At 32.7% G+C, this 23,800-nt stretch overlaps 2 protein-coding genes and 1 long non-coding RNA gene across 3 annotated transcripts in view; all 3 read right to left on the bottom strand.

The window, feature by feature from the left end:
* LOC129953361 (uncharacterized) overlaps positions 1-2,642 on the bottom strand; it is a 64,831-nt gene extending 62,189 nt beyond the window's left edge. Inside the window, exon 1 of the long non-coding RNA XR_008782506.1 lies at positions 2,236-2,642. This is a non-coding gene — a long non-coding RNA (uncharacterized LOC129953361). The remainder of the gene's footprint in view (positions 1-2,235) is intronic.
* A 15,393-nt stretch (positions 2,643-18,035) lies between these two features.
* On the bottom strand, positions 18,036-21,175 carry LOC129953417 (uncharacterized). Its single transcript, XM_056066627.1, has 2 exons — positions 18,842-21,175; positions 18,036-18,787 (listed from the first exon to the last, which is right to left on the bottom strand). Exons 1-2 carry the CDS (start codon positions 20,891-20,893, stop codon positions 18,146-18,148), a joined length of 2,694 nt encoding a protein of 897 aa, XP_055922602.1. The 5' UTR covers positions 20,894-21,175; the 3' UTR covers positions 18,036-18,145.
* Positions 21,176-21,197: 22 nt separating this feature from the next.
* On the bottom strand, positions 21,198-23,600 carry LOC129953211 (uncharacterized). The gene has a single exon (XM_056066162.1). The coding sequence runs from the start codon at positions 23,598-23,600 to the stop codon at positions 21,198-21,200; it is 2,403 nt and encodes an 800-aa protein (XP_055922137.1).
* Between the last annotated feature and the right edge of the window lie 200 nt (positions 23,601-23,800).

The following is a 23,800-nucleotide window of genomic DNA, read 5'->3' as shown; positions in this document are numbered from 1 at the left end:
ATCATGTCCATATTTCGTACAAAGGGTTTGAATTTTTAATAAAGTGTTTTTTTTTTTTTACATTTTGTGCATTGGAACATTTTTTCCTTTTTTTGTTTTAATTTTAATTTCTTCAAAGTTCAAAACAAATACTGAGTTTCTCAGCTTGGTCAATCTTACTTCAAAGAGATTTTATTTTACCTTTTTTGTTCAATGGCAGCAAATTTACTTCTTGAAAATAAACTACGGAAACTCTCCCCGAAATGATGGAGAAATGCTGCACCACATTTAGAAACTTAAGAAAAAAAGAAAACAAATGCAAATAAATAACAATGTTCTTTTAACACGTATATACCACAAAAAAACTATAATTGTCGGCACAAACTTAAAAAACTTTTAAAGTCAGGTCGGGAGCTAAAACAAAAATAAATAGAAACAAATTCCGCTACATTTCCGTACTACCAGTTTTTCGCCTGCGTTTTTGTCCTAATGAACAGACGTATGAATTTGGTTGAATACGTTACCTCACCCCACACGACATCTCTCTTGCAATAACCCTAGCTACAAAGGTATTTCTTCTTGTGAGAAATTGAAAAATTAAAGTGTATCTCAAATTAACCCTACCAGTTCGAATTAAAATTTTAATAAAGGCAAGAGCACTATAACTGAGGAGGCTCCAAAAATTGATATAAATATCTTGTAGAGCATTTTATACTAAGGGAGGGGTGGGCAATCGCAAATGCGGTCTAAAAAAAAAGACTTAAATTGCAAAAACTTATATTTAAACACAGCGGCAAAGCTTACAATTACTTGCTATACGAATTTTGAAAGCCAGAAGTCGGTTTAAGTTAAACTATGTATGTCAATAGTTTTTGAAATATTTGATGTAAACCGAAAATGATTTCTTAGACCTACATATGTATGTTCTTACGAAATAATGTAATCAAATTTTTAATTGGCTTCAATTATTTGATACCACTTTTTATTCATAATCAAAATAAATAGGATGAATTTCAAATTTTGTTTCAATCCATACAATAAAAAGAAGAATCTTTGCTCTACACTAAACCTTCCACCTACTGCAAATTATTGTATGTGATCAATCAGGTGGTAGCGGGGTAATTGAAAGGGGTGTCTTGTTGCAGAGATGCAGCATGCCCCCTATGCATACCACAATGTTTATTCGTAGCTATTTTGGGTGCTAGCACTGTATTTATCTTACAAACTTAAATACAAGTAGGCACTCAAAAAATTTAAAATTTAATTGAAAGTAGTTTAAGTGAATTGAAATTATTATAAAATAGACAAACAAGTTTTTAGTTTCTAATTAAGAATTAATAAGATAATCAAATAATTAAATCTAATTTTAAACTTTATTCCACAATACAGAAAACAGAAGGTCTTAACTTACATTTTTATTTTATTTTTTGTAATTTTGACTTTACATCTGAATTCTTTAAAATCTATTGACATAAACAAATAACTCAAATTTTGCGATTATAGACAGGACCTCTGCCTTGCAATTCGTATACAATTTGGATGGTGCTAGATCTTCTATTTTTATAATGTTGCTTATTTATTTCAATTAAATTACATGAAGTATAAAATGTAGATATGCTTACATAATTAAATATTTAAACAAACCAATGATTATGGTAGTCGTTCACAAAATAATTTACATAAAGATCTTTGGCTTGCTGTCATTATATTATAACTTAAAAGGATATCTTTTTCATTACTAAACACACTTTTATTGGCGATGAAAATTATCTTCTCTGGAGTATGATTTTTTACTTTAACATTTGGTCATTAATTTTAGATTAATCTATAAGCCTCAGCATAACCTACCCAGAAATATAAACATGCAAATATGAATCTTCAGTAATTAAAAATTGTATCCTTTTTTCATGTTTTTTTTTCAAAAATTGAAAATTGGTTAATTCAATCACTACATTTGTTTTTATGTGATGCAATACAACTTATAACAAATCGGGTTGATTGAATTAATATACGACTTAAAGATGTCTCACTATTGCATCTGATAGCTTAAACTCAACAAGATAAAATCAGGCATAAAAGAAAACGACTCAGTAAGGAAAACAAATACCAATTATTAAAACTAAACAAATGTAAGGAGAATATCACTGTATTTAATCGCATTACAAAATTCAAACATAAAAACTATTTTTTCACCAAAACTTAATTTCAGCATTTGAAACATAAAGTTAAATATATTATAAGAATAATTCCTCTTACAATTGCCGTCGGATACAAAAAATTCCTTGGTCTTAAATTCTGACAAACGTTTAATTCACGCACACTTTGCCTATACCTACACCAATTGAGGAACTAGAGCTCTATTAACCGTAAGATGTCGTATACCACTCCCTGAGCATTCCGTGTTGTTTTTTCATATAAATTCAATAGAAAAAAAATATAGAGTTCTTATTAGATTTAAAAAATTCCAACAGTTTTTATGTCATTGTTTTTTTTCTATATTTATTATTGTCACTTTATGAATAAAAATTTGAATATCGTTTCACAAAATATTTTCTTTTACTTGTTAATATATCACAAACTCCGCTTTGTTAAAAAAATGTTGGATGTGTTTTTCCGAATTTTGATTTTGACTGCATGACGAAAGGATTTTAGGTATGCCCTAAGTCTATACGTACCTACTTTTAAATATAAATCTTAAATGTACGTGTCACGTATGCATATGGGGAAATGTTATACTACTTAGAATACGACAAGAGAACTGAAGAAAATTGTCTTCTTTTCATTTCCATGCATGAGAATGGGCATTATAACAAAAATCTCCAAAGGATTACGATATTAAATACATGCACACATATTAGCTCAATATACCATATTTGTATCCTGCGTATGGGATAGAGTGGAAGTGGAATTCCTGCTTAGTCCTTATTCTAATTTGAATTTTGAAGATACACTATCTCTGAATAGTAGACAAAGAGCTCTCTTTAAACAAATTTTCGATTAATTCTCTTTGGCCGCCTTGTTCTAAGCATGTGTGGAAATAAATAAACACCACACATCATATTAGTATTTCAACATCATATAAGTAAGTTGTACGCTTGTTAAATTTTACCATACCCAAAGTCTTATCGGAAAACTATACTTCCCAATTGGAGTAACTACCTAAGGACTCAACTCAAAGGGAAATTTATTGAGTTGCTGGAGAAAATATCCCTTCCAGGGAAACATTCTCTTTAATTTGTTCTGTAGCTAACAGAACAGGCACAGGACTCTTTTGATATACTGAGAATTTAGATTGGAAAAGGGATGAGTAGGTGTCGGATATATCATATATCTATGATATAAATAAGGTAGGGAGGAAAACAGAGAATGGCTCTTAGAATTTTTTTCTTAATCACTCTTCTTTATTATACATTCAGCTTCATGCCTATATTAAACCACGTTTGTGAAAGTACTACGTAAAAGAATCTAGGTACATATTTTAATTCAAGGCTCTATAATTCTGTAAGGAAAATGCAAAATTTTAAAACTTGTTGAGTTCATTAAAAAGTAAATATTATTCTTGGTTCAAAGTAATACGTTCATTGAGTATTCAATATTACTTAATGCAATCTTATGCAAGACTTAACTAAGCAAAGAATTTGCCCTACAATAAGTAATTTTTTAAAAGTGGATTGATAGCCCGCTTTTATTTTAAATTGTTCACCATATACCAAAACCATCTAAGGAACATAACGCACACATACTTTTGGGTGAATTTTGTATTTATAGGTTGTTGTATTTGATAAATTTTTAAGCTAAGAATCGAATTACTTCTTTGATGCATAGTCCAGTCACTATATATGTACCTACAGCGGACCATGGTTAAATCCGTTAGTTCTCATTTTCCCGGTAACTTAATTTTTTTCATTTTGAGCCCAATCCTATCCGATATATTCTAAAATGCAACCATGATAAATTTATAACAAAGACACATTTTTAATAACAAAAATGTGAAAAAGAGGCTAAGATGCAACCCACAGTAATAACTTTTCGTCCGTTCATAAGATAAATAATTTGAAGTCTATGTCATTTCTTATCAGTTGTCAATTGAAGTTTTCTAAAAAAAGATGACTTAAAATTACCTACAATAATTTGCAAATAAAATAGTTTGATTTCAAAATCAATTTTTGTTAAAGAGAATTATAGACCATTTTTTTTTAAATTTTATTTCTATTTATATAAGAAACCCGTAGCATGATGGTAAGTGCGTTGGACTGTCATGCAAGGGGTCTTGGGTTCAATCCCTGCCTGTGCCACCTTAATTTAAAAAAATAATTTTCGCGGGTACTGCCTCTTGCGAGGAATTGACAAATCCTTCAAGAGTAATTCTTGTCATGAAAAAGTGCTTTCTCAAACTAGCCGTTCGGATTCGGCCTAAAATTGTAGGTCCCTTCCATTCCTGACAACAGTACTCGCACACAGGAATGGTTGAAAGTTGTAAGTCACTAGGCCCTGGTTCACAACGGACTGTTGCGCCACACCATTTGATTTTGATATAAGAAATAAAAATGCTACTAAAACAGATTGGAGTTTTGCAACAATAATTTAATATTAACAACTAAATTTAGCACAGAATTAATTCAATTTAATTTCTACGACAAAAATAACAGTTGAATTTTTTGTAATAAATTTACTGAATATCGACATACATATATATATGTGACATGTTTTTACTAGATTTATATATATAAATAAAATCATTATTTGTTCGTAAAATATTCGACTTGACATTTGTTTTTTTGATTTATAAAAAAGGTATTTTTTCATTTATATAAGTTTGGTATCACTTCACATTATAGAATAGACATAAAATGTAATTCAAACCGCTAAAATTATTGGTTATTTTCGGTTAACCAAATTTTTAAATAAATAAAAATAAATTGGGTGGCGCAACAGTCCGTTGAGAACTAGGGCCTAGTGATTTACAACTCTCAACCATTCCGGTGTGCGAGTAATGTTGTCAGGAATGGAAGGAATTCTACATCAGTTAGTATGCCGAATCTGAACGGCTAATTTGAGAAAGCATTTTGTCATGACAAGAGTAACTTTTGGAGAGTTTGCCAATTCCTCCAAGAGGCAGTGAAAAGACTTTAGATGGCATAGGCAGGGATCGATCCCAAGACCTCTGGAATGACAACCCAACGCACTTTTTTTTTAAATTTATTTTTATTAATTCAATCTTAAACCTATCTTAAAGCCAGACAAAAACTCATAAAACTAGCCTAATTAACCATAACTCTAAGTTAAACTATAACACTTATTACTAATGCCTTTCGGCCCTAAGATCTATTTAACTTCAATTTAAATTTTATTTATTTTTGCATTTATTAAAGAATTATTATTAAATATTAAAACTAATATCAAGATCCTTTTTTATTTTTACTTAAAACTACTTAAAATACGGTCCTTAATAAATCCTACCTATAAACTACTTTAAACCAGAACAACCACAGCAGCAAATCTAACTATCTAGCATTTTTGTTTTTCATATTTATTTTTTATTCCATGTTCTTTTTTATATTTTTTGGTATTTCAACGCCCAACGCATTAACCATCATGCCACGGGTACTACTAACCAAATTTTTTACTTTGTTGAGAGTCCCTTCTGCATCTTTTTGTGTTATTATGTGTATAACACAGTTTATTAAGTCGATATCTCTACTGGTTCTTGAGATATGGACGACGAACACAGAAATCTCTCCAAAAACCTTTTATTCTGGACCTTGAACGTCGAGAAATACCAACATTTTCAGTTTGACAAATCGGAACGATTACAATCTTCCTATAGGAATTTAAAACAAATAACAGTTTTTGCGGTTGCATAAATTTCGTTCAGATCTCGAGTTCGATAAAGTAGATTATTTATGAGCCCAACTTCAAAAACACCTATAAAAAAAGGATCTACTGGATTTAGGCTCTTTCTGTCGAGAGAAATGGCTATTGGACTAAAAACAGTATAAGAGATGTAACTGAAACATGTTTTTAGATAAGATGGTGTTAAGTTAAAATTAACAAGGAAATTAATTACTGAAATAACAAATTGTCTATTTTTGTTATTTTAGTATTAATTCGTCGATTTTTTGTAAAAGTCTTTTCAGGCAGTTTTTGAAATCAAAACTTGGATTATTAATTAGGCCAACACCTTACACAAGTAACAAAAAAATCTCCTTCTAGCTAAATGACAAAGTTACTGGACTATCGGTAAGAAAAACAAAATTGTAAATAGTAGCTGGTTAATTTAAACTTTCTTCCCACTTTAAAAATCAATTGCATATCATTTTAATATGAATCATAAAATTCCTTAAAAAAATAAAACATTTTCAATTGTTCTTGAACGTCTAAGATTATTCAATGAGGTTATTATTCAATAGATGCAGATTATTTAAATACCTATACACATAATGAAAAAAACCAGAGAAAAATTTTTTTTAATTACCTTGCTGTTGAATAAAACAGTCGCATATTTATTAAACTTAACTTTTTTTCCAAAAAGAAATAATTGCAATAATATAGTGAAACTTTGAAAAAACATGAACAGGACATGTGCAAATATTTTGTAGGAGCAAAAGTAAAAACTTCGAATCGTACATTGTTATCCATTTTTTAGCTTCCCTTTGAAATTATTGCAATCGGTCCGATTAGTCCGTACTTTGAGTTAGCTTTGTTCGTCATCCATATCTCAAGAACCAGTAGAGATAATAACACAGAAAGATGCAGAAAGGACTCTAAACAAGTTTTTGCGGGTGTTTTATTGAGTATTATCTTTTCAATTAATTAAAAATTAAAAAACAAAAAAGAGGCTGGGATGCGACCCACACTGATAACTTCTCATTCCTATTGTCTATATGTACTCTTATCAATTTTTACCAAATTTGCGTACTATTTTTTGTAGATTTTATTTTTTTATGAAAAAAACGGACTTTTGGATTTTTATATACAAAATACTGAATATCGAAAACAACATATTCTGTGAAATAAAATAAGTTTGAAGCCAATATTTTTACTTTTTGAAAAGCTATTTGAGTCGAAAGTATTTTTTTTTAGAGTTTTATTTTTGGTAAAAAAAAACTGTCAATTCGATTTTTTTCAAAATTTTATCGAATGTTGAAAACAATATTTTTTATAAGATAAAATTTGTTTGAAGCCAATATTTCAAGTTTTTGAAAAGATATTAGAGTCGAAAATCAATTTTTACTAACTTTTGTTAAATTTTGTTTATGTTTTTAATTTTTTGTACAAAACTGTCAATTCGATTTTTTTCAAAATTTTACTGAATGTTAACAACAATACTTTTTGATAGATAAAAGTAGTTTAAAGCCAATATCTACAATTTTTGAAAAGATATTTAAGTCGAAAATCAATTTTTACCAACTTTTATACATTTTTTTTTAGGTTTTATATTTTGTAAAAAAAACTGTCAATTCGATTTTTCTAAAAATTTGTCTTAATGTTGAAAACAATATTTCTTATAAGATAAAATAAGTTTAAAGCCTAAATTTCAAGGTTTTGAAAAGATATTTGAGTCGATATTCAATTTTTACCAACTTTGAGTAATGATTTCTTAAGATTTTTATTTTTTATAAAAAAACTGTCAATTCGATTTTTCTAAAAATTTTATCAGATGTCAAAAATTATTTTTCGTTACACAAAATTGTTTTGAAAATGAAATCATATTGTAGTTGTAAAATTTTGGAGGTGACAAATTTTTTTTTCAGTTTTTTTGATTTTTAAAAAAATCGTTAAATGGATTTTTTTTCAAAAAATATACTTCTTTGATACCATGTTACAATATATTATATACAATTTAATTCAAGTCTCTAGCGCTTTTGGTTCGTTAGATATTTAGGGTTAACCAAAATGTTCACCTTTTCTTCGAACTGCTATGGTAAAAAAACGACCCACGCAAAAGGGCTCTCAAGACCTTTCTGCAGCTTTCTGCCTTATTATCTGTGTAACAAAATTTATTTGAAATCGATATCTCTTCTGGTTCTTGAGCTATAGACGACGAAAAAAACGTCGCAAACGTACGGACGTACGCACAGACATCTTTCTAAAAATCTTTTATTTGGATTCTAGGGACCTTGAAACGTCGAGAAATGTCAAAATTTTCAATTGGACAAATCGGACCCATTACAATAACTTCCTATGGAAAGTTTAAAATATTATTCAAAAAATATTTAAAAAAGTTTTTAGAAAAATCCAACCACCTGCAGTTTTCTAACAAAAAAAAATACAACACAAAATTGGAAATCATTAATGTTTGAATAAATGAAATTTTTTTTGCTAACGTAGGATAATGTTATTAGGAAAATCCAATTAGTATTTTGTTTAACAAGAACCAAAACCTGTTAAAATTGATAAAAATTGGGTTTCGACTCAAAATGTCGGGAGCAAAAACTAATATTGGAATTAAACTTATCTTATCATATAAGAAATATTCTTGCTAATTTGTATTGTGTTAGAAATACGTATTTAAGGGACAACTTTTTTAACAAAACAAGAAAACCTACGAAAACAATTTTGGACCGCTAAATGGGTGTTAGTTGGCCTACTTGGACCTGACCAATTAAAGGCAGTTTTATAATATTGATAGTTAATCATTATCGGGCTTCAAGTAACAAGCAGTTCACCTATTAGGAAAAAGAATAGAAACCGTCAACAAAATCCCTCAAATACATATTTGTTAGTCTCAAAAAAGTGTTTATCTATTGATAATTTTTATATAAAAGAGCCTCTTTGCTATCCGAATCTTACTTAGAATAAAAATACCTACTAACAGTTATAAGCTACATATTTTTTAAATCGTGCGTATACGCCCGATTTACCTGCAATTGTCATACAAAACATAAAGTTTCGTAATTTTTACAATCATTTTTGATTCAAACTGCATTTTTTGGTACCAGCGTTACCACTTCTAAAAAAATGGAAGTAGATTTTAGGAAAAAAATGAAGTAGATTGGGGAAAATGTATGTAGATTTCAAAAACTAAGTTTTTCATATTATTCCACATATTTTTAAATTTCATTATTTCAATAAAAAAATAGAATTATTTAAGCCTTCATATCATATAATTCAATATGTTAATGTAACATTTCTTAAATTAATTCGTGGTTGTTGGCAACGAAAACGCAAGGATTGGACTTGTGTTGGTTAAATGAAATGACTTTAGGATGTTTTGATTGCAAAGGACGAGTTCTACAGGAAAAAGTTATTGTAATCATAATACAATTTTAATGCATCAACAAACCTTGAACAACTTTAAAATATCTTTTCATATTGAAAACAAAAAATCAAATATAAAATAGCACTAGAGCACAACTTTACACAAATACCATTAACAAAAAGCAATAAAATGCACGACTGTTTCGCATGAACTCGCTCATGTATCCAAAAAAGTCGGTTAAAACTGTTTCCTGTATTTTAAGAATTAAAATGTACCTGCAAAAAAGTTTGTTTTCAAAAATGTAGATGCCATTTGATTTCTCAAGAAAAGTAAAAATGCAAGAGGGTTAAACTAGAATATATTACATAAAACGAAACCTCACCGCAAATGCAAATACTAAAGCGATTTTTAGAAAGTTTAAAGAGTGATAAGGAGAAACAAGGACTAGATTCAGTCTATTTTTATTATAATTGAAGTAGATATAAACACAGATCTTAATGAAGTAGATTTAAATATTTTGATCGAAGTACCTATAGGAAGTAGATTTTTAATATATTTGAAAAAAAATAAGAAGTAGATCTACTTCAATTGAATAAAATGGTTACCACTGGTTGGTACTCTTTATTGCCTATTAGATCCAGGAAAACAAATGATAGGTTATACTTACCTATCATATAATTTTCTTCGTCATTAGATGAAACAAATTTAATCATAGATCACCCAAAAATTTCTACATAAAACTAATATGCAGCTACTAACTCAGTCGAAATGTAAAAATATATGTACCTACATATTTAGGTAAAAGTATAGTCTTTCAAATACAGGTACAAGAGCAAACTAAAAGCTCTTGAACTTCCATTTTGCAATACCTAATATTTATTATTTTATTACTACACTCTAAGGATAAAAAATGAAAGAGACCTTCTTTATATAACACACCGGCACCACCATGAAAATAATATTTTTTTGTAAATAGACGCAAAACCTCCTAAGTAAAAGCGAGAACAGGCCAAAACAAAGACACGATGAAAATACAAGAGGAATTGTAAATACCAAAAATTATTAAATATACTTGTCTTTGGCTCGGAACTAGGTAACCACCTACAAGTTAACCAACCCAAAAAGGGCTATGAGTAGCACTCAACGTTTTCTTCAAAACTACATCAACTAACAAAAAGAAAATAATCCTACAATGTAAAAAAAATCTACATCTGCTATTAAATACACACAGAAATACCTCTATTCCTTACCAACCAAGCATCTTTAACCCACACAAAGAAAGCTACTCCTCCATAGTAAAATGTCCTCTTTTTTAATAATAAAATTTTCGAATAAAGGACCTCCACGGTATCATAAAAATTACCCACCAATTCACCCCCGCATGCAAAGGAAGCCAAAATAAAAGGACAAAAACCATCTTCTGAAAAATCAATGACTGGGTACAAAAAAAGCATCACCAACAAAAGCGTAAGGAGCCCAACCAAACTTAAAGACGAAAAGATGAAAACAAGAAAAGAAACTGACAGCAGCGCAACGCTGCTGGAGTAGAGTAGGTATACCAAAAGAAAAAGGGATTCAAAGGAAGAAAAAGCAGCATCAGTAGAAATACCAGCAAAATCCGACATCTATAATACATTCAAAATGAGAAAAAATGAGAAGGGCTCTGTAATACAAGAATGGGCGGAGCTAGGATTCACAGGCATTTTTTTCACCATATACCTTCCTTAGAGCTAAGTTAATGCGAGAAGCGATATGATGCGTCCTCAATGGGTGAGTGTGTAGAGCTGCGGTGTTACGATGGAATTTCATTTTCACAACTTTTCCTTACTCCGTTGTATGGTAAATTACCATTGGTAATAATACTACACAAGGGTGAGTGAGTGTGCATGGAACCAGACAATGAATCCGCAGAACAAATCTAACCGAGGCAAGTATACCTATAGAAGGTCTTATTTTCTGTATTGTAAAAACTAAATATTTTTTGTTTTAAATAAGAATCAAGGCGTAGTTTTCTTCGTTTTTTAATAAGTGCGGGAGGATTATTGTTTGCACATACATACATATATGATAAATAACATTCGCTCATGGGATATACAAATAATTAGTTACAGCACTAAGGCATAACTTTTTTATTTTTAAATGAATATGAAAATAATAACTACTTATACATTACATATAGACATACAACTACGAAAATAATAGCCATGACTTTATAAAATTTAAAACAAAACGGTATACCTTTATGAAAATGGTCATTCTGCTGTGATCAAATCAACAAAATAAATAGCTCGGATCATCATAGGTATTCAGATAATATTTTTTGACGTTAAGAGCGGAGTATCCCTTCGATCATTTTGTTCTTCTATATGTATGATCGTATTAATTTTCACTTCACGAAACAATATTTTATTTTGTTTAAAATTTCTATTATTTTATCGATTACATACCTACAAAAAAGGGGCTGGGTTGCAACCCACACTGATAACTTCCCATCTCGTTTTCGTGGATTCGTCTTGTTTAAAACTTTAACAAAATATTCATTACAATATTCGAATTCGATATCATTCTTTTTTTCCTAATACTTGAGTCGAAAACCATTGCTTATCAGTTTTTTGTTACTTTTGTGGGTCTTCGTGTTTTGTTAAAAAAGTTGTCAGTTTATTTTTCCAAAAAAAATAACTTCAAATTATCAACAATATTTTACTTGTATTTATTTTTACTATCGAGATTTTTATTCGAAACCCAATTTTTACCAATTTTAGTAGAATTTCTTGAAAATTTTATTTATATTATAAAAAATCACCGATTGGATTTTTCTAAGGCATTCTCTTGTGAACGACAAAATTGAGCACCCAATGAAATCATTTTGAAGTCAATACCTTCATTTACTCACGAGATATAGAAAATCAAACATCATTTTTTACCAATTTGGAGTACTATGCTTTGTAGATTTGTATTGTCATGAAAAAAACTGACTGTTGTTCTTATAAAAATTTTACTGAATGTCGAAAGCAATGTTTTCTATAAGTTTGAATTGATTTGAAGCCAATACCTTTAATTTTTGAAAAGATATTGAGTCGAAAATCAATTGTTACCAACTTTTAGTAATGTTTTTGTTATGTTTTTATATTGTGTAAAAACACTTTTAATTTAATTTTGTAAAAATATTAACAGGTGTTAATGTTATTCTTCGTTGCATTAAATTATTTTGAAGATAAAATCATTCTTTGTTTGTAAAATATTGTGGTGACACTTGTTTTTTTTCCAGTTTTTTTAGTTTGTAAAAGAATGGTTGATTGATTTTTTCTTAATTATATCAGCTGTTATCACGTCGCAATATGTAATATACAATTAAATTGAAGTCACCAGCGTTATTGGTTCTTTAGATATTTTGGGATAGCTAAAATGTTAAATAAAACACGGTTTTTATTCAGAAGTTTGATTCTTATTTAATTTATCTCAATCCCTATGCAGTTGCTTTAGTTGGTTGTGTGTGGGTGTGTGCTTTATATTTGTTCGTTGCCTGATCCGAATGTAAAGTATGGTTATATTCTAAGGGCCGATATTAAATGTGCATAAGATCTAAACATCAAGTTTTTCTCTGCATTTCAATTGACATTTGTGAATTTCAGACTTATTCAATTTGAAACACGTTAAAGTTACTCAAATCAATTTTTCGGTAAATTTCCCTGTCCAAATGTGCGTGCAATCGAAAAAATCATACATTATTTTTAGCAAACCGGGTATGTAAGAGATGTTGAAACACCAGTACATGAGCTCGTACTGCAGAAAAAATTGCTGCTGTTCGCGCCCAAAATCGAATTCTTTTGATAGGGTTATTTGATAGAATAGGTGTATCCCGAACATTTGGGCCACCGGATGGAGATGTGACACTAAGGACACGGAGGCCATTTGCTGGATATATTGTTGTATGCTTAATTGAACTATACCGATAATATCATAATAAAAATCAATGACCATAATTCCTCAAATAATTTGTGTTTCATTCAAAATCAACATCGGCCCTTAAAATTTAGCTAGGTTTTTATCCTATATTGGCTAAGTCCATGTCATGTGGCCGCCGATCAAGTCAAAAACCTATTTTTAATTCTTCCTTTGATCGCAGGGATGGTGTTGTTTTCTGCATTCACAGTGGTGTCTAGCTAAATACATTCTTTAACTACATGCTTTAAAGTTACATTTGTTGACGCCTGGCGGTGTTGTTAAGTTGCATTTGCTTGCCAACATTTCTAATCAGAGTAGGGATTTCTTGTGGGTGGCTGGCTGCAGATAACTTCGCAGTAGAACTCTTTCAGAGAAGGGTTTAGCGATCTCTTACGATTGGATTGAAGCCATCGCGGTCGTACATTCTAGAGATTCATCCCCACGCGCACCTTAAAATCTACTTTTCTTAAAAGCGGTATTGATTTATGGGTCAATCATATAACTTCTTTTGTGTCTTCTTTGATATTTTATTTTCTTATAACCGCCCTGTCTTGGCCTTGCAAATCTGTATCGATAAATATTTAAGATATATCTCTCAAGCGGATCCTTTCGTACATTGGGCCCTTTTCTTATGAGCTTTCTCGATTCCTGATCTCTTTATTGTCTATAAGACGAAAATCTTGGGTAAGGAACTGTTTGGTGACGAACTTATGTGTTCCTCGGTCTTTTAAAGAGCTCATCGAAGATCTTTGGTAGGGAGTTCCTTACCATCCCTGGCTATTTAGCTGTTATAGCTGTTAGGGATTCAGTCTCTGATCAAATCGAAAGGGCTAGGACCTCTTGTTTAATTAATCCAATTTTTCCTTTCCAGAAAAACGCTATCAGCGTTGTATTTTTGTCGGCGTCTTATTACCTGTCCTCTTTTTTATTGTCTTTCCCCCCATGCAAGGTTAGACATTAGGCCCCAAGCTCGGTCGGGTGGTCGAGACCATGGGTCCGATGTTTGAGTTGCAGTTCTTTCATTCCATCCTAAGGCATTTTCCCAAATATCCTTATCCTTATCTTGCCAGTTTAACATCTTGCTCCGGCTGGAAGACCTCGATAAACTTAAGAGGCTGTAGTAGGTTAAAGAAGGTGTGTGCAGGAGATTCTCGTCCATCCAAAACCAAACTTTATTTTTTTCTTCATACATATATCTTTATTCAGTAATGTCTTCTCTTTCAATAGGAATTATTGATTTTCTAGGGGTTTAATTTTGGATTTTATTTTATAATTTATGTTGTTTTTCATCTGAAAAACAAAGCCATCTTTTAAAGATATTGCCTACAAACTCGTAACTTAATTCGCCATTGAGATATTTACGGATCCCCAAGTTCTTTAATTTATTTGTTCTTTTTATTATGTTTCTATCAATAACTATTTCTGTTAAAGTTATGGAAACTGTTTAAGAAAAAGTATTCGATATAGGCGTACTGTACTACATTGCTAATTATTAAACACATACATATACAGATTTCTTAAAAAAAGTATTCCATGTAAGAGAAAATGCGTTATTGTACTACTACTTACAATGCTAAAGACTAAAAGCTGCCTGATCTTTTCTTTCCTTGTCGCTTCTTATTCAAAACACCCTGCACATTACTTTCAATCCAAAACAAGGAAACCAACACCAAAAATAAAAAATACACATATATAGCAAGGTGCCATTCATTATAAAAGAAAAATGGCTGCCATGGTTTCGTGAGGGCGGATTGAAGAAGGTTGATAGATTTTTTTTTTTAATTTCTTTATTTGGGACCTTTAATGTGCTGAACTATGAAAGTTTTCTGGCATGGCGTACAAAGGGTGGAAGTGGATATATGTATGAAACACTTGGATTTGAAAGTGTATGCGATTTGTCGGGGGAGTTTGACTAAAAAAACATAAATGAAAAGAAGGGTAAAATGAAACTAACAAAATCACCACTTTTGTGCCTATTTCTATGTGTATACAGTACAATGGCTAAGGATAATACATCCAAATCAGGGACAACAACTGATGAGTTTTTCAAAAAAAAAAAAAATAATTAGAACATAAGAATTTAAACTCAGCTTTCCACCAGATTGGTAAAAACAAAGTTATAAATTATATCTAGCAATTAAATTTTTCTTAGATTTTTAATAAGATAGAAAATTTAAATATTATTTTTCAGACGTATATATATAATAAAACACTCACACCAATAATTACACATGTATGTGTATATACTGGTTTTTGTTAGTCTTTGATAACTATATAGTTCTTTTATTCCCGAAAACTGTAAATTTCAGTAAATCTTACTCTGAAAACGGGGTCGCTAAATATTTCCTCTATATTCGAATAGTGAGCTACTATATTATTGAGATTATAATTTGTTAGAAAATAATCAAGTTGACTCAACTTAACAAACCTCCTTTTTGCACGCGAATGTGCTCAGCACACATGCGATTATAGAAAGATCCTTCAAATACATAACATGTCTAATTTTGTTGCAGTAGATGTAAAGTCATCTTAAAATAATTACGTTTCCCACCTATTAAATTATTCTATTATCAAAACACACATTAGCTTACACTCCTTGCATCCTAACCTGCCCTTTGTAAGAAAATATTTGCTTTTATCATTTTAAGTCCTTGACCGATGTCCATAAAAAGGGATGTAAGAGTTCTTTATAGAATATTTTAACGTTAAGATATTACCTACCCCCTGTAGGTATACCTTAACGTGTCTACAGATACATTTCTCTTTAAAAAAAAAACACAAGAAAGGGGTTGAGATGGATATCATACTGTCTGCGCTATGTTTGACCACTGGTCAGTCTTTTGTGTGCTGCAATTTTTCACTTTTTTTTCAAAGGACAATATCGAAAAAACTGTTGAATACACTTCAAAGGCACAAGACAAAAGACTTAAAGAAGATAAACTGGTTTAATGGAGACTCTGATATAATATTTCTTTTTATTTACCGTTCTTATAGTAAGAATTCCTAATGAGCTTCTTTTGAATTTAATTTTCTTAGTCAATGTGTTCCTTGACCAGAGACTGTCCTGGGAAAAGAAACCTGATTTCTCCGTGTAACGGTCAGATATGAAGAATATATTGGTTTATACTTACACAAAACTAGCCCTTTCTGGAAACGGGTCATTTTATAAATAAGTGAAACAGAAAAATATATATAAATTATTCAACCCTATGCTTCATACATAGATACATTAAAAAAAAGATCGGTATAAAAAAGTAAAAATCAGCTTAAAATGGTTTAAATTATGAAGAATTTACCATCGGGATACCCAATGGTCAGTTAGATGGTTCTTCCGTTCTGTAATAACGAAAATGCAGATGTTTTTTTTTTGGTTTCATCCCTTTTATTTGTCTATTTTATAAAGAATGGAGTTTGTTAATTGAAACCGGACTTTTTGTAATTATTTTTTTGATTTTTTTTGTAATAAAATAGGGTCACAGTTTCATACAAAATTGTCAATTTTGTATTAAATTTGATTGACAAGGGATGGTGCAATTTCTACAAAGAACAGTTTCCAGGTGCGTGTTGTTTAAAAAATAGAAAATCATAAAATTGTAGAGCATAATGAATTCAAATCGTCCGGCGTTCCGACTTTCCAGTTTTTATAGCATATGCTTTCGTCACGATAGAGGTAAATGCTATCTTACATTGTACGAGTACATTTAAATACGTGTATATAAAAGTGATACTCGTAATTCTATATACCTAGCCGAACTTTTCCAAAGATGTTCTTGCCTAATAGTCAAAATTGAAAGTGGGATTAAAATACAGATAAATAAGGATTGCTTAAACAAAATCCATTTAATAAGTTGAAAACTATCGAACGCCGCGCCGCCGCAGTGTCGCAATGTTTCTTTTGATCATTTTTCCGTTTCCGTAAGTAGGAAAAATAATCAATATTTAAAAGTAAAGAAGATATGTTTGAATTAACAGTTGAGCAATGACTTTTCTACCGGTAATGCGAAATAAATAAAAATAAATAAATTGGGTGGCGCAACAGTCCGGTAATGCGAAATAAACTTTTAAAAAGAGTCTTACGGGGCCGATGCACTACGCATCACGCAACCGCAGCGGGCTGATTTAGGTCGTCAAATTTTATATGATAGACAGGCACATGACATGCCAATGACATGATAGGTTTTGTAAGTTTGGGTTCTTTCTGTACTTTCTCCTTTAAACTCGAAGTTACTTTATACTTTTTGTTTATGACCAAGCCAATTGACGGTAGAAAAGTGTTTTAATTAATATAAACGAACCTGAATCTGATGTTAATTCTAGCCTTGTTGTAGCACAATAAAGTTGTTATTGTAGTGTTGAACCCCTTTTAATAAGAAATTTTGTCAACAAAATTTAATTTCATTTTCATTGGAAAAGTCAGAATTCTCTGATAAGTTAAGTGAATTTTTTCGTACAATAATTAGTCCGCAGTTGCAATATTAACTTCACATACAAGATTGCATGTATTAACATTATTTGTCAATAGTTGCTTCAGGGTAATAACTTTTCAATTGACTTTATTTAAATCTAATAGCATTATTCTGATGATTGGGATACTTTTAATTGTTTAGAACTTGGACTAAGCCAGAAGCGCAACAATCAGTCAAAATGATGTGCTTGTTTTACCTCCTTGTATTGATCCCCTGTCAACTATTTGTTTCTAATTATTTCACTTGTATTAAGATATGCCAAAGATTAGCCAACATTTCAAGTGCAATAGTATATATATATAGATTTTATAGAAAACCACTACCAAATTTACTTAAATTTCCCGATTAAAGAAACACAGTCTTTATATTTAACAAATAGCAATTTAATTCAAGATTTATTTAAGTAATTATAATTGATTATAGCAAGAAAGTTTAAGGCAAGAATGAAGATGTTTTACTACCAAAGTTAAAAGTGTACTAACTCAGTATATTATGTACAAGAAATTATTCATTATTATTAAAAAGAGATAGCAATATAAAGTTATTAAAAGCTTTAATTTACAACATCCTCCGGCCCACCATCTTTACGACGATATGTTATTTCTAGAGGGTAAAGCAGTTGAATAGGCCTTCGAAATGTTCTTCCGTCAGAAATTCGCACCTCACAGGCACGAACCTTTCCATCACGACCGGGAAAAATATTTACAATTATGCCCAAGTGCCAAAGTGTCTTTGGCAATGAACGGTCCTCCATAAGCACTACATCTCCAATTTCCAGGTCGATTGATCTGTGGTATTTTGACTTATGAAACGACATCAGTTGTTGAATGTATTCGTTGTACCACCTCCGCTTGAAGCTAGCTATATATTGTAATCGTTCCTTCCACCGTTTGCGTAACACTTCTGGGCCTTGACTTCTGTCATCTTCAGTTGAAGAAGATTCATTTAGTTGAGATGCTTGTGGTCCACGTAGAAGCTGAGAAGGTGTGAGCGGCGATAAATCAAGAGGCTCGTCTGCTACATATGTAAGCGGCCTGTTGTTGACCACATTTTCCACTTCGGTAAGAAATGTGTATAGCTGGTTGGTGTTCAAGGTTGCCTTGCCTATAGCTGCTCTTAAAGCGGATTTCACAACACCTACCAGCCTTTCCCAGAACCCACCCCACCACGGGGCACGTTCAACTATGAATCTCCACTTTATACGATGGTTAGCCAAGAAACCTGTAAACATTTCATTAGTGAAACTCACTTTAAAGAACTCCTTGGAAGATTTCTTGAAGGTAGCTGCATTATCCGACCAGATAACCCTCGGTACGCCTCTGCGAGCAATAAAGCGTCGGATACCCAATAAACAACTTTCGGTAGTTAGATCTGATGTCAGTTCGAGATGGACCGCTCTTATCGATGCACAAGTAAATAGCATAATGTAAGCCTTACTTTTTTGTCCAGAATCATACGTATACAGAGGTCCAGCAAAATCCAGTCCGGTGACATCAAACGGCGACGAAAATGTGATCCGATCTCTAGGTAGTGGTGCAAATGGTTGAGTAGCAGGCATAGCTCGAAGAACCTTACAAATTGAGCAGCTCTTGACCTCAGATTTAACAAGTTGTCGACCCTTAATAATCCAGTAAGATGACCGTAAATGCGTAAGGACTGAAGATACACCAGCATGGAACAATTTTTTGTGTGCATCATTAACTATCAGCTTCGAGATATGTGACGATTTTGGCAATATTACAGGGTGTGCTTGAATTTCAGAGGAAACAAAGTGCAATCTCCCTCCTACACGAAGATGACCACTATTTTGATCTAGAACAGGACTAAACATTAATAATTTAGAGTTCAAAGGTATACCTTTATTTTGCGTTAGTGATTCAATTTCAGAATTGAAATGCAGCCTCTGTGCTTCGCTAACCCAATAATTTTCAGCTCTATCCATCTCACTTGCAGTTAGGAATGGGACATCTTCATATGAAGCATACTTATCATGGCGTTGTTTTTTCTTGAAGCAGTCAATCGCACGGAAGCAATAAGCCGTAGTTCTTAAAAGGCGTTTCCAAGAACTGAATTTCTTGCATGGTATAACAGAATTATTAATTTTTGTAGACTCCTCTTTCTCCTCTTCACCCGCAACAAACAAAGAAAGCGCTTGCGGTGTATCAAGTTTGTATTCATTTACAGTTGGCCAAAAAGTTGCTTCCTTACGTAGCCAATCTGGTCCAGAAAGCCATTCAGATGATTGGATTAGAGACAGAGCGTTAATTCCTCTGGTCAATAGATCTGCAGGGTTCTGAGAACCTGGACAGTGCCGCCAACAAGAAATTTTAGTTAGCGTTCGAATTTCTCGGACTCTGTTCTCAACATATGGCTTCCAACGCTTCTCTTTCCCCAATATCCAAAATAAGGCGATTCTGGAGTCCGTCCACAAAAACTCTTCATCGAATTTAATCTGTAAATTCGTACGTAGATACAAAAGCAATCTTGCAGCAAGTAAAGCAGCGGTAAGCTCTAATTTTGGCACAGTTAACTCATCACGATCTTTGTTCTTGATAGGGGCTATTCGATTCTTAGCGCAAAGGAAACGAGGGGTTATGGTTCCATCATTATCTGCGATTCGCAAGAAGGCAACAGCTCCAAAGGCATGCTGACTGGCATCGGCAAAAATATGGATCTGTGTAGAACCTTCTTCGTTGAGAACGCAGCGTGGAATCATCAGTTGACTTAGCTCACTCACATCTGCATAGCATTCAGTCCAGATCTTTTGAAGTTCCGATGGCAGCCCTTCATCCCAGTCTAGATTTTGTTTCCAAATCGATTGAAACAGGATCTTCAAACGAACTACCCAGGGACCTAATAAGCCAAAAGGATCATATATTTTGGACATTACCTTCAGTACATTGCGTTTTGTTCCATTTAAACTGTTTGAATTAAGAAGAACTTCAACTGCGTTCAAATCCACCGATAATTCATCAGCAACAACAAACCAACAGACCCCTAGGACTTTTTGCATTTCTGGTGGAGGTATTTCCGATGGATGACTATTTCGCACTAACAAACTGTTGGAGTTCCACTTACGAAGATGCATAGAACCAGCCTTCATGATCTTAACTGCCTCATGACTAATATCCCTTGCGATTTCCTCGTCATTCACACTTGCGACAAAATCATCGACGTAAAAACATCTGCGTAGAAGGTCGACAGCTCTAGGATATCGTTCCTTTCCATCGTCTAAAATTTTGGATATTACTTCTCCTAATATGTTAGGGCTGCTGGTGACACCAAAAGTAACTCGTGTCATGCGATAGGCTTGCACTGAAAAATCAGTTCGCGTTCCACTAGGGTTAGACAACTCCTTGAACCAGAAAAATCGATGGCTTTCTCGATCAGGTGCAGCCAAAGCTATTTGAAGAAACGCCTTTTCAATATCAGCTGTCAATCCTATTTTTCCACAGCGAAAGTTGAGTAAAACCGTCAAAATCTCAGGCAAACGGCTGTTGCCTACCTCCAAATGATCGTTAAGTGAAGTATGATTTGCTGCGTGTGCCGAAGCATCAAAGACAATTCGTAACTTGGTTGTGTCTTTATCTTCCCTATATACCGGTCTATGAGGCATATCCTTCATCCTTCACTCGTTCAGCCAAACCACCGTTTATCATCTCTTGCATTGATGATTCATAGTCCTTTAGTCTTCCTATTGCTCTTAATTTTCGGACCAGTGAATGCATTCGATAAAGTGCGCCAATACGATTATCATGAAGCGATTCTTTAACATCTCTCCATGGCAGTGATGCCTCGTATCGATCTGCAACCTTGCGAATAATGGGCTCTATTGGACGTTCTATAATTTTATCGTTTGTTATTCCAATAGTTTCTAGTCGCCAGAATTGTTGGAGATCCTCACAGGCACAGACATGTAAAGAAGTAACACACGAAAGATTCAACACAGCATCTGAATTATGAGAAATGACAGGAGACCTACCTTGCAAAGTCCACCCAAGAACAGTGTTTATTGCTGTTAGATCGGGTGTAATCCGTTTATGTTGTCCAGTTGCAACAACCCAATAATTATCTGCTCCTATTAAAATGCTGATTCCATTTTCAGCATGCAAATTTTCGAGACGCACATCTGCCAGCTGCAAGTCACTTAACGTTTCCAGATTTTCATCTGGCGTTGACAAAACATCAACACAGATTTCGGGAACCTCCATTAGTTCCAAAGAAACAATTCTGTTGTCATATTGGTTGCGCAATACTACTTGTACCTTATTACACTGCATGCTTGGTCTAGGCTCTTTGCTTCCAAATGGTATGATATTTATATTTTGTATTCCGATAATATCCAAATCGAGTTGACGTGCCACGCTAGATTTTATAAATGACATTTGGCTGCCGCCATCCAATACCATTCGCACATACAATGATTTACAGGAATTTTTTTTCGAAGCAAATGCAAATGCCGTTTGCAAGTACACAGTGTTAACTTGCTGTACTAAATTATGACTCTGTGTCTGTGTGGTGTATAAGTTAGTTGATTGCTGCGGTTGAATTGGTGACGTCAGAGTATTATTTTGCGTTGATGGTGATGGAGGTGTACTTTTCTTTTTACCTGAAGATGTCGATGTAGATTGTGTATGGTTTGGATCACACATAGAAGTTGCGTGTCGCCCGTTACAAATTTTGCACAAAAGTTGAAATCGTTTCTTGCACATCTTAGAGTAGTGACCTTTTCTACAACACCGAAAGCATCGTCCGTCCTCCTTTAACATCTGTTTCTTTTTGGCTATAGGAAAAGAGCTTTTGCAATCAGATGAATAATGATCAGAGGCTTTACAAAAAAAACAATGGTTGTCATTTATTCCTGCTGTAAATAATCCAACAGCTGTTTTAACCGGTTTGGATGTGGATGATTGCACTCGAGTTGAGCTTTGTTTCGCTTCTTGAGCCTTCTCTAGGGATTCAGCTTCTCTTTTGATGAATTTCAATAAATATTTTACGGTTTTATCACCAATGTCTTTCGTTGATGAAATATCGGATCTTATAGAGGAAACCTCGTTATCGTTATGGTCAGAAATATCGTTTTTATCACCTTCTAGACAGGAAGAGTCATCGTAATACCTGTGAAAATCAACTCTCAATTCATTGGGAATGCAACGGAGTAGGACACCTTTTAGCATGACGTAATAATTTGATGATGGAATTCCGAGAGCAGCAAGTGATCGGGTGGAAGCTATAACAGAATTATAGAGGCATCTCAGCCCTGTAGCGTCCACCTTTGATTGAACTGGCTGAATGGACAACAAGCATTGCATATTATGATCGACTATTTTTTCTTTATTTCCATACTCTTCTTTGAGTATGTTTATGGCCGTCTCGTAATTAAGTTCACTTGGTGTGAGGCCTACCAAGGTGTTTGCTGCCTTACCAGTCAAAGCTGCTTCCAAGTAGTTAAACTTGTCAACAGTGGAAAGGGACAGATTATCATGCACAAGTGTTTTATACTGTTCCCAAAACGGTATCCATTCTTTGTAGTCGCCTGAGAACTTTTTAGGTTGCAGCCTTTGAAGTTTTACTGCTGGCATTTTATTTTGAAGGGATATGGTAGCGTTATGTGATGAAATATTGTTATCGTTATTCGGGGAACCATCAATAATTGGAACTGAGGGGGATAATAATTGTTTTTGATATTGTTTCACCTTGTTTAAACGAATTTGAAGTCGTGTAATGGTTGATACAGCTTTGTCATCATATTCAGCCACAGATTCTGCTTCTCGATCAAAATCATCCGTTTTTATTGAGGAACGAACATCGGCATTTGCCTTGCGAAGACTCGCATGTGCCGATGTCAATCGATCCAAGAAAACGCTGAGTTCCTCCTCAATGCAATCCAAAGCATATTGGTCCATGCCATCTTTAATTTGACACTCATTTGATTTCAGGAAATCGCCTGCGCCGTTCACGATCTTCGTTACTTGCCCCCGAAATGTAGCACGACTTGCTAAATCCATTATCGATAGAATAAATCACGCGCTATTTGGGTCGTTCGTGTCTCTTCCCGGGTTTCGGCACCAATGTAAAATTTGTTACCAAATTTACTTAAATTTCCCGATTAAAGAAACACAGTCTTTATATTTAACAAATAGCAATTTAATTCAAGATTTATTTAAGTAATTATAATTGATTATAGCAAGAAAGTTTAAGGCAAGAA

Source organism: Eupeodes corollae, chromosome X (genome assembly GCF_945859685.1).
Source record: "Eupeodes corollae chromosome X, idEupCoro1.1, whole genome shotgun sequence".
NCBI lineage: Eukaryota > Metazoa > Arthropoda > Insecta > Diptera > Syrphidae > Eupeodes > Eupeodes corollae.
Note: the sequence above shows the minus strand (reverse complement) of the source record. Positions and strands in the feature narration are given on the sequence as shown.